The sequence below is a fragment of the Pleuronectes platessa genome, chromosome 24 (genome assembly GCF_947347685.1).
Source record: "Pleuronectes platessa chromosome 24, fPlePla1.1, whole genome shotgun sequence".
NCBI lineage: Eukaryota > Metazoa > Chordata > Actinopteri > Pleuronectiformes > Pleuronectidae > Pleuronectes > Pleuronectes platessa.
In genome coordinates this window covers 3028658-3044679 of record NC_070649.1, presented here as the reverse complement: position 1 = coordinate 3044679, position 16022 = coordinate 3028658, and the positions used below count along the sequence as shown (strand labels likewise).

At 46.1% G+C, this 16022-nt stretch overlaps 3 protein-coding genes across 4 annotated transcripts in view; 1 reads left to right on the top strand and 2 right to left on the bottom strand.

The window, feature by feature from the left end:
• Window positions 1-397: 397 nt before the first annotated feature.
• gtf3c3 (general transcription factor IIIC, polypeptide 3) lies at window positions 398-6520 on the bottom strand. The gene is made up of 19 exons (XM_053417021.1): window positions 6278-6520; window positions 5698-5794; window positions 5159-5547; window positions 4941-5064; window positions 4648-4839; window positions 4383-4548; window positions 4107-4254; window positions 3810-3999; window positions 3600-3700; window positions 3329-3500; window positions 2988-3190; window positions 2776-2877; window positions 2561-2693; window positions 1913-2138; window positions 1675-1729; window positions 1438-1573; window positions 1129-1253; window positions 893-1045; window positions 398-642 (listed from the first exon to the last, which is right to left on the bottom strand). The coding sequence occupies exons 1-19, from the start codon at window positions 6368-6370 to the stop codon at window positions 520-522; spliced, it is 2928 nt and encodes a 975-aa protein (XP_053272996.1). The 5' UTR covers window positions 6371-6520; the 3' UTR covers window positions 398-519.
• A 2289-nt stretch (window positions 6521-8809) lies between these two features.
• On the top strand, window positions 8810-10553 carry LOC128431331 (adenosine receptor A1-like). Its single transcript, XM_053417613.1, has 4 exons — window positions 8810-8986; window positions 9075-9209; window positions 9299-9483; window positions 9827-10553. Exons 1-4 carry the CDS (start codon window positions 8810-8812, stop codon window positions 10551-10553), a joined length of 1224 nt encoding a protein of 407 aa, XP_053273588.1.
• A 2373-nt stretch (window positions 10554-12926) lies between these two features.
• The window catches only part of dmd (dystrophin), a 118000-nt gene continuing 114904 nt past the window's right edge, over window positions 12927-16022 (bottom strand). For both annotated transcript variants that reach the window (XM_053417228.1, XM_053417227.1), the window contains 4 exons: window positions 15158-15401; window positions 14884-14998; window positions 14393-14482; window positions 12927-13343 (listed from right to left, as the gene is read on the bottom strand). In XM_053417228.1, the coding sequence (XP_053273203.1) occupies window positions 13225-13343; window positions 14393-14482; window positions 14884-14998; window positions 15158-15401 (568 nt within the window). In that variant the 3' untranslated portion in view covers window positions 12927-13224. The remainder of the gene's footprint in view (window positions 13344-14392; window positions 14483-14883; window positions 14999-15157; window positions 15402-16022) is intronic.

The window sequence follows — 16022 nt, the reverse complement described above, 5'->3', positions numbered from 1 at the left end:
ACTGTGTCATTTTGACAGCATCATATCACTGAGGTTTGTAAGTTATGAAGAGAGAGCACATTTACAAATGATACACAGGATATATGCTGACACAGGACTGGAGGAAAGCATCGCCTGGAACTCCAGTTTCAACTTTACCAGTTGCATAGTTGAACCTTGACACATACAGCGAGAATGAGTCGTGAGTATTTGAGACAATAATTAAGCACCATTGCCTCTAAAACTGCAAATATATACACATTATGCTCAACCTGCCACAATAAATACAGATACCTGAAACTACAGCATGAAGAGTAAGGGAGGTTCATATGGAGGACTAAGATAACACAATACATTTATTTCTACAAATTATTTCTTACTTGTTTTAGATCTATGCATTTACATAATTTGTTTCATGAAATTATTTGTTTTTATCGATGAATGATACAGTCTTTGTCCTCCAGACTTTCACAGTGCAGTTCTTGCAGGAAATTAAATCAGAAACTCTAAGAAAAGACGATGAGGCGTTTGTGTGCGATTTCAAACTACACAGTAAGTGTTGATGATCTGCCGAGTCATCTCTATGTTCCCGCTGGCCTGGTAGATGAGGGACAGGTTGAAGGCGATTTCCCTCCTCAGATCCACCTGATCTTCAGCAATACCCTGCAGGCAGGACGGGTGGTGATGGGATGAGAGAGTGACAGAGAAAAAGAGGAAATGATCTTGTGAAGCTGCATTATTTACATCTACTGGAGATTTGTCTAGGCACAAGGAACTGGAAACATAATCTATTGTAGGTCCATTCCTCTATGTCCTAAATTAAAGTTTCTAAATTTGAAACCAGCTACGATGCAGCAGACTGAGCAAAAATCAACCAGCATGTTCTGAGGTGATGTGCTGTGTTTGTATTTACCTCCAGCTTCTGTGGGGGCAGTGAAAGAGCCTTCTGGTAGTAATGAATGGCCAAATGTGTGAGGCCCATCTGGTGCAGCGCTCGGCCCACGTTGTACATGCTCTCCTGACACTCTCCACGCAGCTCCACATAGCGCCACAGGAAAGAGAAACCCTGGAAACACACGTGGGATTAAAGTTTTCATTCAACAGTGTGTAATGAATAAGCCAAAAGAAGCGTTCCAACAAACATTGTACCTGCATCACCAGGATGTGTCGCTTGGCTACATATTTCTGTGAGGCCATGTGGAAGAAGGTGAGACCCACAAACAGACTGTGGAGAGGGTTGTTGGGGTGAGTCTGGAAGGCCTGCACGTACTGCCCTATAGACGCAGAAGAGGTTTGGAAACGGGTCACAGAAATATTGTGCGAGTCTAAACTGTTATAAATGAGACTAAAACTGATGGGAGCCTGAATTATCAGCTCCAAAATCATGTAATCTAAACATTCCTAGCTACTTATTGTTAAATAATTTCAGGTCAGTCGTGGTGTGTGTGCATTTTGTACCCAGTGCGTGTTTGAAGCTCCCTGACACCATGGCGTTGTGTCCACACAGGACACACAAGGCGTGGTTGTCAGGGTGTTTTAACAGCAGGCGGAGACAGAAGCGATGGTGTCGCTGGTGCTTGGAGCTTCTCGTCAACTGAGGAAGAAGAAGACGTGTTAGCGAAACAGCCACATGCAAGCCATGGCTCCTGTTTTTAAACAGGCTGCTTAATGTAAAGGTTTATTTCTGCTGCACACCTGGTTGAAAATGTTCCACAGCTGAGGAAGATCCACGTTTTCCATCAGCATCAGTCTGTTGAGCAGAGGGAGAAAGGAGAAATTTACATCCTCCCTTCAATGACTGCATGAATAACCTGGTGTTCCTAACAAAGAGCCCATGAGGGGTTATTTTGATGTTTCAGAAATAAATCCAACCACACGAGTTAGGAAACTTTGACATATATTCCCCCTGATGGAGCTGCACATGGGGGTCTACCTAATGTAGTTGTAGGCATTGAAGTAGTTGTGGTCCAGGATGGTGGCAGACAGGCCGAAGAACTCCATCTCCTTCCTCTTGGGCTTGTTGTCGTAGAAGGAGTAAAACTCCATGGCGGACTCCACCAGCAGATCGGCCTCTGCGTAGCGGTGCACCTCACACATCGTCAGCACACAGCTCACCAGCAGCTGCCACCAGTCCTCTCTGGTCAGAACGTTGGTTTTACCTGGACACAGGACGACATCACACCATCACTACAGAACCAGTGCCTCCACAACCACTGTTCAGAGGCACAGTATAAAGTTTAAATTGGTGTCAGCTGGTTCTGCAGAAAAAAACAACAGCAGAGTCTTGAAAGTTGGCAGCTCAAACAAATCTGTTTCAAACAAGAACTGCTCTATTTACTAAAACATGCACAGCTTCAAGCGTGGCCCTTTAAGAAGGAAATAAACAGCATTTCCTCCACATATGGTAACTATTAATAAGTGTTGACAGTGAACAATACCTCACCAACTGCTCTGTGCTGCTTCAGCCAACTCCAGGCTGTGTACAGCAGCCAGATCACCAGGTACCAACACATACAGCAGAGGGCCAACATAACACTTAAAGACAGACACACACACACACATTATTACACACTATACATACCAGTGTTGTCCAGATAGGCAGCTACATGGTCAGGTATCTCCGGCATCACGTCTTTGACCTTCACCAGCTTCAGGTGGGTCTCACCCGACACAGTGACAGAGCACACACACACATTGGCTCGCTGCATGGCCACCTAGAGGACACACCAGCTCATTGTTAAGACAAAAACCTACAGGATTAGAAATATATGTGTGCAGTGTATTTGTGTGTGTTACCTTCAGCAGCATGGAGATCATGGTGATCATAGCGTCCAGGTAATCCTGTATTTGTCCCTGGGTCTTCAGCAGCGTGGAACGATGCAGAAGCAGCTTCAACTCCTACAACCACAGCACAAACACTGATGATACACATAGACAAGAATTCCCTGACCTAGATATTCAAAGATATGAGACTCCTGTTAACCAAACAGAAACACAGGCGTGTTTACCTTCTGTGCAGCTGACGAGTCCTGAGACAGTGTGTCACTGTCATACATGGACTCCAGGGCCTTGAGGGCACGCTCTGGCCGGCCCAGCTGCTGCTGCAGGGTGGCCAGGGAGAGCCGGGCCTCCAGGTGCTGCGGGGCCATCTCCACCACCTTGGTGAAGCCATCTGCCGCCCCCTCCATGTGGCCCAGCGCCTTCAGGCACTCTGGAAGGAGGAGTGATGAATGAGAAGAGCATTTAACAGCCAGATTCACATGTCTTGAATCAAAATGTGTCACAATGAACTTTCCCAAATGCTGATTGATCCCAAAAGATCCCTGTGTTGCTTGAATGTCGGTTCTACCTGCGTGTCGGAGCCACACCACAGCCAGGTTGTACTTTTCGGATATGACGAGGGCCGACAGCAGAGGCAGAGCGGCCATGTACTCGCCCTCCTCCAGGTAGGCTTCCCCCACATCCAGGTACAAGTCCCCAATCTCCTCTGGACTCTGCTCCATCAGTGACGGCACCAGGCTCTAAGAGTGGGCAGCCGTCAGAGAGACACATGAAGATTCTCAGGTTAGATTCTCTTAATAATGCATCACATGTTCTCTTGATGAGAGAGTTCTGTTTACCTCCAGGGGGGTGTAGAAGCGTAGGTGTATGAGGCAGACAATTAGCTTGGCCCTCAGGTCCACTGGGACAGAGTCTGGTACCTCTACATCTATAATTTCACCTGGAGAGACACAAAACACTGTTAATCTTTCTTGTTCTGAAAACAGATTATAGTTATAGAGGTTTTAAAGTCAAAATCATAAGGCCAGGGTAAAGTAAAGAGAGCTCACTGGTCTCCTCTGCTGTATCTTCCTCTGTCGTCTTTGTGTCCTCCTCACTCTTCTTCTCCTGCTCCTCTGTGGTCTCTGCCGTCTCCATTGTTTCCTCTTTCTCTTTCTCTTTGTCCTCTAGAGTCGGCTCCGTGGAGTCGGATTGAGATTCCACCCTGATCAAAACTATACCTGAAAACTGGACCAAGACCTGGGAAAACACACAAACATCATATATATTCAAACCACTGTGACAATAAATGTTTAGGACGTGTGACAAGAAACTGTATTACAAGTAACACACACTGTGCGGTGTACCTTCATGGCCTTGTTGTACTTTCGGCTGGAGATGTAGAGCTCAGCTGCCATGTTGATGAAGTCGTCACTGACCAGGGTCGGGTGTCGTTCCAGAGCTTCTTCAATCACACTCAGAGCTGAAGGAAAGTCATTACTATCATAGTAACTTCTAAACAGGACACACACACACACACATGCAGAAATGAGTTGTCACAGGAAAGATCCAACACTCACAGATGTTTTTTTATGGAAATAGATTTGGTGAGACAGCTCTATGTGTCGGTGTGTGCTCCGTACTTGGCCATGTCCTTAGAGATCTGCATGAAGTGCTCTCCGTCCTCCTGCGGCAGCAGCGACAGGATCCTGCGGTAGCCGTCCATGCACTGCTTGTTCTCCCCCAGACGCATGTAGAGGCTGGAGCGCTCCCACAGGTAGCGCACGTTGGTGGAGTCGTACTTGATGGCTGTCAATCAAAACCATTGCTCTGTCAATCTCAGAGGTCAAGAGTGTGACTGCTCAGACTCACAAATAGAAAACTGGGACTTTAGATTTAAAGATTGACCTTTGCTGTAGCAGACCAGGGCCTGTCGGATGTTGTCCTGCTCCAGGGATATTTCGGCCAGTCGGATCCACTCCTCACAGTCGGAGGGGTTCAGGTGGGCGGCGATCAGACTGAACTGCAGAGCTTTGTCCACGTCGCCGTCGTCCTCGTAGATCATGGCCAACGTGGAGAAAGGTTCGTAGGCCAGAGGAGCTGCAGGAGGAGGGAGAGCAGAGCAGCTGAGATGTTGTCGAACATTATCATTCATACATTGACTTTTATATCTCCACAGACACACAGAGGTTGTGTCATACCCTGTCTGATGATCTCCATGCACATCAGAATGGCGTCCTCTTTGTCTCCTCTGGCGTAGCGGATGTTGGCTTCTCCCATCAGACCCCTCAGGGCTCGGGGCAGCTTGCTGCGATGGCGCCGCCCCTGAACACAAACAGAGTCACAACCTAACGCACCTAAAGAGCTGAAATACACACACTTACTGTGAGTTAATGTTCATCCTCCTCCTCCTCCTCACCTTCATCATCTTCTTGTTTTCTCGGTTCAGCTCCATCTCCAGAGCGAATATGTCTCCCACCGTCGGATCTTCCACCTCCAACTCCACCTCTGCCTCCACATCCTTCTTCTTTCTCCTTGCTCCTTTCCCTCCTCTGCTCCTTCGCCTCGGGCTCTTGTCTGACAGCCCCACCTCCACCGGCCGCACCTTTTCCTGCACCTTGTAATCCTTATCATCTTCGTCATCCACATAGCTCAGGCTGTCCTCCTCCTCTTCTTCTTCCTCCTCTTCCTCCTCCTCTTCTTCTTCCTCCTTTTGCTCCTCCTCATCCTCCTCTTCAGAAGATGGGGGCTCTAATGTTTCTCCTAGAATGGAGGCGAAGGCCAGCTGGACCCCTGGGCTGACTCCCTCTTTCATCAGAGGAGAAGAGTTATGTCAGGTGAGGTCATCAACAGTATGTTCATGTTCTAATATATTTTTTCTGGGTCAAGCATCAAATGCATTTTAGCAGAAGTCATGTAGAGTTTCTCTGCTTCGCCGTCACAATCAAAGCAAATTACCGATTTTCCCCGGGACTTGTGCCGAGGTGGAGGGCTGAGCCTCCTCCTCCTCTTCCTCCTCTTCCTCCTCCTCCTCTTCAACCGAGACCCCCGACTCCTGAGAGAGGAAGACGAACACAGACGCTGTGTCAGAGGAAACTTCACAGTCTCCACTGGTCTAAAGAAACCATGTTGGTTATAACCCAGTGAGGTGATGGTCTGTTTGGATGCAGCCCTGGTAGCCATGTTGACAGGAGCGTTAGAGAACAGGACATATTCCTTAAATTGCTTCTTACTTACAGGGAGTTTCAGGTAAGACCTAATATCTGTGTCAGTATTTAAAATAAACACAATTTACAGTTTGTTTCTCATGTGAAACTTCTCCAGGTTTTCCTGTTTGTTTGTGTGAACTCTGACAATGAAATAACAACAGTTATAATAACTTATAATGGTTGTTGTGTAGTTCAGACTGAGGGTGCTAACTTCCCCTAGCTGCTCAGGCTAGCAGGCTAACTCAGCTGTATAGAATATCTCCAGGTGTTGTTGAGTTCACAGACATTTCACTGACTGTACTAAGTCGGTTATTCGGTTGTTCAGTCACCTTCGCCTTCCGCTCGTCTCTCCTCTGGTCGAACTCCTCGAACGTGATCCTTCCCTCCAGGTAATCGATGAGCTCCGCGCTGAAGCCCGACATGTTGACTCACCGACGCTGCAGCGGTTCAACGCCACCGACACATGAGAGAAGAGGAGACAGACGCGGTGAGTTGATCACTGACGGATCATGCTGCTGCTGCCGCCGCTCAGGTAAACACAACACGGCTTTCAACTTCCGCCATGTGTCCCGCTAACACTTCCGGGTCAGCAATAACAACAACAATAATAATAATAAGAGCGCTTTAGTGACACCTGGTGGTGGAAATATGGAACTGCGAAACCAAACATTCAAAGTTCCTTAAGCCGAAATTTGAAAATATAAAATTTTATTTGAAATTTAGTTTTTATTTACTCAAGTTCTGAACCTTAATGAGTTACCTGTACGCTATTTGAGCATTCCATTTCCATATTACCTTATAATTCTACTTCCATAGTGTATTTTCACTCCATATGAAGTGATGAGCCTATATAAATATATATATACTATAATTTTGTGAACCAAAGTACATAAATCAGTTAAATAATTAAATATATATATATAAGCATGTGGTATACTCAATGGAGGCACGGTTAGTCTGAGATATTCTATTTTATATGTGTACATAGGTGATGTACATTGTATATTGTTTGCAAAAGTTTGGGTTATTATATATTTTGTGTATTTCTGAAGTGATAAAAGTAAATGCAACCTATGTATTAAAGAGACATTAAAAACAAGCATGTATTTAAATGTCATTTCCTGTTTATTTTATAAACACTTTAAGCAACAGCTGAGCCGTTCCCATATTTGAGGGTGTATACTGCCCGGGTGTTTGTAAACATATGACACAAGTTAATATACACACACTGCAGCCAATGCAAGTATACAGTCACTTACAACATGTTCATATTTCCCATGCAATCTGCCAGCACCACAGTCAAACATGAGCATTTTAAACCATCGTATGTCTTTTACTTTTGTCACTTGTTTGGCTGCACATCCCTTCTGCTCTGCACATGTTCCACATTCATTCTTCTTTAACATTATTCAACAATATGAAAACGAGCTGCAGTAGAATTCATAATTTAATCTGACATGTTTGTTCAGTCAGCAGCAGGCCGGTGATTTACGTCAGCGACTGTCAGTTTTTCCATCTCACAAAGGTCTGGACCGGTGTTGTGAACCCAGCCGATCATTCAACAGGCTCCACGTTGACGTATTCAACCTTATCTGTTATTGGTCATTATCCAATGAAAGAGGGATGTGCCAGTTTCATCCCAGTGAGTCATGCTCCTCCTGCTCCTGTGCTGGTTTCCCTCTGATGATCTCATCCGTCAGGTTGTATCAAGTCCTGGACGATCGGAATCCAACAAAATGTGTGATGACTGCACCTGAAGCCGAGAGGTGAGTAAGCATCAGAATTGGAATCCAAACTAATTCATCCTGCAGAATTCTTGTGCAAGAATTTACCCTGAAGGATTATTTTGCATATGTAAAAATGCACAAAATGATCAAGAGGCAGAGACAAAAATCAATTTTTTTTTTTAAATCTACATATTTAAATTGTATTTCATCCTCTTCTTGTTGAGGATGAAAATGTTTTAAGAAACAGTCGCTGCAGATCTGGAATATAAAGTATGAGCTCTGATATAATTAAGGATACAATAAATTATTATTTTCATCGTCAGTCAGGCTGTTGATTTAAACAAAATCCGATACTTATGTGTTTGCCTATGACCAAGCCAAGAAAAACAATCCTTAATATATGAAAAGTGCAGAGAACAAGAAACAAATGTCCACAAAGAACTGATATTCAATTAAACCTTTAGATGTTTACACCTGCAAATAACTTAAATTAACTGACCATTACATTTCTTCTAAATAACTGATTCCATTCAGCAAATGCACGCCCGACCATTTATTCACTTTATGTACAGTCCCTGCTCAGCCTGGTCCAGGAAACATATTTGCACAAATACAGAAATTCAACTTCTGCTCTATTAGCTTTGAATGGCTTGTGAGAATAATATCTCCCTGTTTAAATCGGACACTGTCGGTTTGTTATGAGTTCATTTGTGGAGCCTGTTCAGCTCACAGTCTATTTACATGTGTGCACAGCAACAGGCGGGAGGTCAGCAGCTCTATCGATGTGTGCAAACAGGGAACGGGAGGTCTGCACGCTCCTGTTTTTCTATATATGTGATTGTTTTTGTTCCTTATCAGGACTCATTTTCACCGCTCAGCAGGTCGGCACAAAGGCCGAGCTTCATTGGAACAATATCCTCGCTCTTTTCATATCTCTCCTCTTTCCCCTGTGTTACATTCAGCCTGTGTCTGTCTCAGAGGATCGACTCGTACATAAATAAAATGGAAAGTGAAAAGAATTATATTTATTTAGAAGTAAAGTGACTTAAAGACCTGATTTTCTGAACTGCAACCAGCTGAGTCGATGTAACTTTTTTACCAGGTGACTGTGGAATCCGTCTCCTCCTCACCATCATGAATGCGACCCACAGCTGCACAGCAGAGATGCCTTATGAGTTCCTCCCTCGACTCAAAGGGCTGTACATCGCCACCGAGCTCCTCATCGGTGTTCTGGCCATCATCGGAAACCTCCTGGTCTGCCTGGCTGTCACCCGCAACAAGAAGCTTCGCACGGTCACCAACTACTTTCTGGTGGGAGACAAGTTCCACCATCTTGAAACATGTGTGCACAGCAGAGGTGTGAAGGAGACAAAACGTGTGTGTTGTCATGTGTGTGAAGGTTTCCCTGGCGGTGTCGGACATCCTGGTGGGTTTGGTGGCCATTCCCTGTGCAGTGCTGACGGACCTGGGTCGACCGCGCCACAACCTGCCCCTGTGCCTGGTGCTGGTCAGCGTCCTGATGGTGCTCACACAGGTACTCATCAAAAACACATCACCTGCAATTCATGTTAATGAAGCTGGGAAACTAAACAATGATCCTGCTCTGACCTCTGACCTCTCCAGAGCTCCATCCTGAGTCTGTTGGCCGTGGCAGCAGAGCGCTACATGGCCATCCTCCTGCCCTTCGAGTACCAGCGCATGATGAGCCCCAGGAACGCCCAGTGGGCGCTGCTGGTCACCTGGGGCCTCGGGGCCATCTCCGGCACCGTGCCGCTCATGGACTGGAAACGACAACCAGCAGACTCCAAGTAAGAGTTTGAGGATGGGAGGAGGGATGATGGAGGGATGATGGATGGATAAGTAAAGGAAAACAGGAAGTAGGCGAGGAAAATGTAGTTGACAGAGGAAGAAATAAGAAGACGAGAGAAATGCATGGGTGGACAGACAGATCACTGAATGACAAGGTGGGTGGGTGGATGGATGGATGCAAGAACTGTCAGATGGACAGACTTGATCAAGGAATGATTGAATGAGAGCAGGGAAGTGAGTGCATGGATGACAGATGACAGGATAATGTAGAGGAGGATGGTGAGGATGAGAGGAGGAAGATGGATCTCAGAGGTTTACCCCCAATCACTTGTCTCATTCCAGCTACTGTATCTTCACGTGCGTGGTGAACATGAGCTACATGGTCTACTTCAACTTCTTCTGCTGCCTCCTGGTTCCCCTGGTGGCCATGATCATCATCTACATCCACATCTTCCTCACCGTACGCCGTCAACTCAGACGCATCGCCGTGAGCAGAGGAGCCGGCAAGGACGTGAGGGCCAGCGCCTGTGGGAGCAGCGAGACCGGGACAGAGGACTCTGTCATATCAGCTTCTGGAGGGAGAGAAGGCCCAGGAGGGGAACCCGACCTGGGAGACATCACACAGCTGGAGGAGAAGAAGATCAAGGTTGAAGTCAGGTCTGGCACCGGGTCTCTTATTAACACTGAGACGTCCACAGTCTTCACAAAGTTCGGGTTCAGGATCGCCTCAGCTGGTTTTGGCTCTGCTCCCGCTGACCTCCGTCCAGGAGAGTCCTCCGTGGCCAAGTCCAGCGCCCGCTCCTCCCAGGAGCTGCGGAAGGCCACCTCCCTCTTCCTGGTCCTCTTCCTCTTCACCGTGTGCTGGCTGCCCATCCACCTCATCAACTGCATCCTGCTGTTCTGCCCAAACTGTAACGTGCCCATGTCGCTCACGCTCTCCGCCATTCTGCTTTCCCACGCCAACTCGGCCCTGAACCCGATCCTGTACGCGTACAGGATGAGGTCATTCCGACACACGCTGATAGGAATGTGGAGGGGGGTGAGGAGCGCTGGGCCGAGGCACCAGTAGAGACGCAGAGGGAGTCGCTACAGAAAACTACTGGAACACAATGAGGTTTCAGGCTGATGGGAGCGTCATTAGTTGTGCATGTGTGTTGTTATTAACCATTATTACATATGTGACCTAATGCTGGGGGGGGGGGGGGGGGGGGGAAGAAGGTTCAACTTCTGGGAACCCTGAACGCTAATACATCATCATTCTGTGCCAATAACTACAAATATCCTTCATTCAAATAGAAAATGACAACTATGTAATATTATATAATATCATAAGCCTTTTTTAATTTTATACATTTACATTATTACTTGTATTTTCTGTGCTTGACTCACCCAGGTAATCGGTGAATAAATGAATTCTTCTGTATGAACCTGATCATTTAAAGTTTAAACCCGAGGCAGCTGTTGATGCTCATGTTCATTCTGTAGCACAAACAAATAGGAGGATTCCATCAAACCAGAGTCGAGTCCAATCAACATAACTGCGTGCTTTATTGATATACAGTAAAGCATTTTATAATACAGTAGTAAGGCATATATTTGGTGGAATCTGATATGTTGTGAAGAATTGATGCGTTATTTGAAAAATTATGTGATAATGAAACGAATGTTAAAAAAAGAAAAGACAAACAAAATCAAATTCAGTGTCTGGACCAAAACAAGTAAAACCTCTGGGATCATGCTGCAAGAAAATGAAGTTGAAAACACACGTGTGTAAAACGCCAGGACGCCCGAGTGAGAACACGTTAAATAAGGATGGATTCGTTTAGTCACACATGCTAATATGGTAACACCTCACACGGCACAAAACTAAAAGGTTTTAACCAAAGAACAAAACGTAACACAACTAGAATAAATGCATCTAGTATATCCCAGGTATGACAGTAGTGCACATGGATCACTCTGATTTGTGTGAAATGTTTCAATACTTGAATAATAGAAAAACCGACGGGTGAGAAATGCAGCGAGTGCATTCCAACATTCAGACTGGAGGCTCCCACAGCGCAGGCAGGAGCTGGTGGCACATCTGACCTGAATCAATCCATCAGCCGGCAAGAATCAAATCTGGATTAACAATCTGAGAAGAGTGCAGGATTGAGAACAGTAGAGAAATTGCCTCTGAACTAGACTTGAACAATTTACACGAGGTAGAGCTTATGTTACTGGGCTTCTTTTGTTATTGAAATCAAAATGAACTATTCCGAGAAAATACTCTCAGCCTCATCCAGCAGAAAACCTGCAGAGCTCAGATTCAGCTGACACAACATTCATCTCACTTCCTGTGATACAGTGACTCTGACAGGGAGAAGCTGTCAACGTATAGACCAACACACAGTGTACAGTGTGCACGCAGCAGGCCCCAGAAGACACTAGTGCAGTAATATGAACCAGTGCAATAGTCAGATGTTCTTCCTGAAGGCGTCTGTGAAGCCCTGAGCAGAACTGAAGATTTAAAAACTCTGTAAAGCCAGTTTGGGCTCTGACCTCCACAGACTGAACCTCTGAGGAGACAGGCCGTGTGATGGAGAGTGGATTCCTGACCTGAGCCTGTCGAGAGAAAAACTCTGAAATCATATCTGTGCTCTGGTCGCTCACGTTGGCTGGGGCGGATCTTTTCTACACTGCACATATCTGCAACCAGGGAAAAGAAGGAATAAGCATGTGTGTCAGGGACAGTAACATGAAACCAGTGCAGCTTTGTGTAGCACATTACTGCCACCCACTGTTAATCAGTGGAACAGCATGAACCCATCAGAACAGCCAGTAAAGCGTTGCAGTGGTCACAGACTCACCGAGGGGGGGGGGGGGGGACTATGTGTGTTTGCAGTGACCTCGTTGACTTATCTCAGTTCTGACTCAGGCCTTTACAACCTCTGCTCGTGCACACGCACACTGTGCTGGAGACAAATACAAAGATAAATCCTGTTCTCATGGAGATGCTCAGAAAAACGGGAGATGAAAAGATGGATGGATAAATGGACGGATGAGTGGATGGATGATAGAAAAATCAAATACAATAAGAGGTTTGTAAGCCAAAGCAAAAGAAAAAGCTGTAATGTCATGTGGAAATTAGGCACCACACCCAAACACACACACACACACACACACACACACACATCCATACATAAACACACACACCCACACAGTCTCACAGACAACGCACTGTAAAGACCCAGGACGCCTGCATTACCTTGACAGTAGTGTTCACTGTTATTCAAAGACAGCCTCCTCTTTGTAAGCACCCTTATGATTACAATCATTCTCTTTTGATACAAATGTCTGAAATGCTTTGAGCTGTTTCCCCAATTACAAAGAGATGACAAATATATGACCACACTGAACACACGTATTTGTATCTCATCTCATAGACCCCCGCCCCCCCCCCCCCCCCCCCCCCCCCACCCCAGTTTTATACAGTTGCATAGAAGTTTAAAAACCAGCCTCTGTTAATAATAAAACAACTTCAGGACGTTTTAAGAAACTACTGAAATCTACAAGTTATAATGTTTTTTCTTCTTTTTTTTGATGTTGTTATTTTAAACGCATCGTTGGAACCGCAATCCTTCACAAAAATAGACGTTATATATTCTCTTTGTAAACTGTGTTTCCAATCCAGTTGTTTTGACTAGAAAAGCATGCTATAGGTGGAGGGGGGGAGGGGGGGGAGGGGGAGGCAGGGCGGATCAGAAGGGCGGGGCCTCGTGCTGCTCGGCGCTCTGCTCGTCCGTCATCACGTTGACCAGTGACTCCATGGCACGGCCCAGGTCATCCGCCATGTGGAACAAACTGCCGATGCTGGGACCTGGTGGGAGAGAGAGAGAGAGAGAGAGAGAGAGAGGCTTAGATAACAGCTACTAGTACACACACACACACACACACACACACACACACACACACACACACACACACACACACACACACACACACACACACACACACACACACACACACACACACACACACACACACACACACACACAAAGACATAGTAAAACCTGCACAGTGCTGTTAATCAACATGTTGTTGATGTGGTCACTTCTCAAACAGAACCTCCAAGCGAGTGTGGAGTGATCAACTGTTCAGACCTGGTTCAAAGCTCCACTCAGAGGAGAAAGGAGGATCCAGAAAGAGGCCGAGCAGGGAATGTTAAAATGAATTCCACGTGTTCCACTCGATGTAGAATGAAGTGCAGACGAGCAGATTCACTTTAATGGTATCTCACCTTACAGAGATAACAAGTTAGATTATTCCACTCTACAGAACTCACTGGAATGTTCTTTAATCTAAAGCCATAAGAATAATGGAAAATATGTTACAGCTGAATGTTTATGCAAACAGTAGATTATAGAGACACACACACACACACTCTGTTCCCTATGTGTGAAGAACAGAGTGACAGAGGACAGAGGAAATTAAAAACAGGTAACAGGAGGGAGGACAGATATCTGCTTCCCCCACTGCACCATGAGGTCTCCTCTCTGCCGTCATGTCTGTCGGATGAATGCTGAATGTTAGACCACGATGTTCTGGCTAAAATCCATACGGCTACAGCAGGAGACAGAGGCGGTACACGTGCAATGGAAATAGACCTCAGAGGGGGAAAGAGGAAAAGGTGGAGGTGGAGAAAGTTGAGCCACTCACCTCTCATGGGTGTCCCCTTCTCCCTCCTGGCTCATGGAGAAAAGGAGGAAAGGAAGAAAAGACAAGAGGACAGGAAGAAGGAGAGTTGAAATCAGCCTCAAATCAAGTGAGAAAGAAAGACGTCTGGAATACCTCAAATATCTCTCTTATTGTTTACATATCTATATCATTTGCAGAAGATGTACGTGACGGTGCTTGTGTTTTCTGTACCCTGGCTGTGAGGGAAGGAATTGTTGAGCTGTTCCATCACTTCCTCCAGCCCAGATGCATCTTGGGATGGGCTGGACAGCTCATCGTCACCTGGAACAGGAAGGAGAACCAGATTGTGTCCATTATGAGAAATCTGCTTCTTAAAATAAGTCACATTGTTTAGGTTGGGATCAACACACACACACACACACACACACACACACACACACACACACACACACACACACACACACACACACACACACACACACACACACACACACACACACACACACACACACACACACACACACACACACACACACAAATACAATATGTTCTCACAGAGGAGTTTTACCACGTCTGACAGCGTGTTCTCTTCATGCTGACATACAGTTTATGACATCTTGCATCTATTTATATGCTCTATGCTTTTAAAATGGTTGATGCAAATTAAAGGAGGTCTTTATGTGTGCGTCTGTGTGTGTGTGTGTGTGTGTGTGTATTTTTACCCATTGTGTCAGTAGTCTGGCTGGCTGCCACACGGAGCAGAGGGAGGGAGGAGTCGGAGCGCTGAGAGGAGGTGGAGGGAGAAGACAGAGCTGTGCCGTTCACCTTGGAATCCGTCTGAGACACAAACACACACAAGACGGAGGGAAGCTGATTATCCCACTTCACTGGCAGGAGATTCACATTCAATGAAATGCTCAAATTATATTAATCCAGGACAACTCTCTCGGTGGAGGAATCACTGCCTTGCTCAAGGGCATCGTGCATAATGTGTACCTGCTCCAGCAGCTGTCTCAGCCTGTGCAGTTGGGACTCCAGCTGCTTGTTGTGGTCCTCCAGGATCTGCATCCGGGCCTCCAGACGTCCTTTGTGCTGCCGCAGCAGTTTGGCCTCGGCGATGAGTTCGGCGTCCCGAGCGCTCTGCGGCGACGCCGGCAGCATCTCTGGAGGCGAGGGCAGCGGAGACAGGCCCTTCCTGTCGTGAGCCTTCTTCAGCCGGTCGTACTCCGACTGCAGCTTCCTGCAGCAGAGGAAACAGAGGAACAGAACACATGGATACTAATTGTTAAGGATGTCTGAGGCAGTTTACACATTTACCGATTTGTATGTTTCACTTTTACACACTGGTACTTCCCTGCTCTGACAATGTGTGGGATAAAGAGTTATACAATTAAATAAGACATTTTACGATCTCTTTCAACTTTTGGCACATCTTCACCAAAACATATCTTAAGAGGAATAAAACACACTTTGAATCAATTGAATGCAATCAGGAGATTTGCTGCTCCAGCTTCATGTGCATCATGTATTGGACCCACATCCACCTCTGTCCATCTGCTCGCTCTCTGCTGCTATTATTTACTTAATTTCCATCGCTGGTAGCAATGCCAAGTCTCCACAGGCAGCGGGCATCCAACCTGTGTCCAAACCTGGTGGAAACACGGCTGTGAAGGGGGGTCGTGTGACGTGTGTGGATCCACGCAGAGTCGCCTGACGTGTGTTAATAACCTGCGTCACTGCTGAGCCTGGTATGACAAGTACCTTATGTCGGCTAATTTTAGATACTGTAGATATTGCTGTTGGATATTTTGGTGTTTTTACTTCGGGGTTGATTTTCCACGACGAAGCTTGGGAGACCATT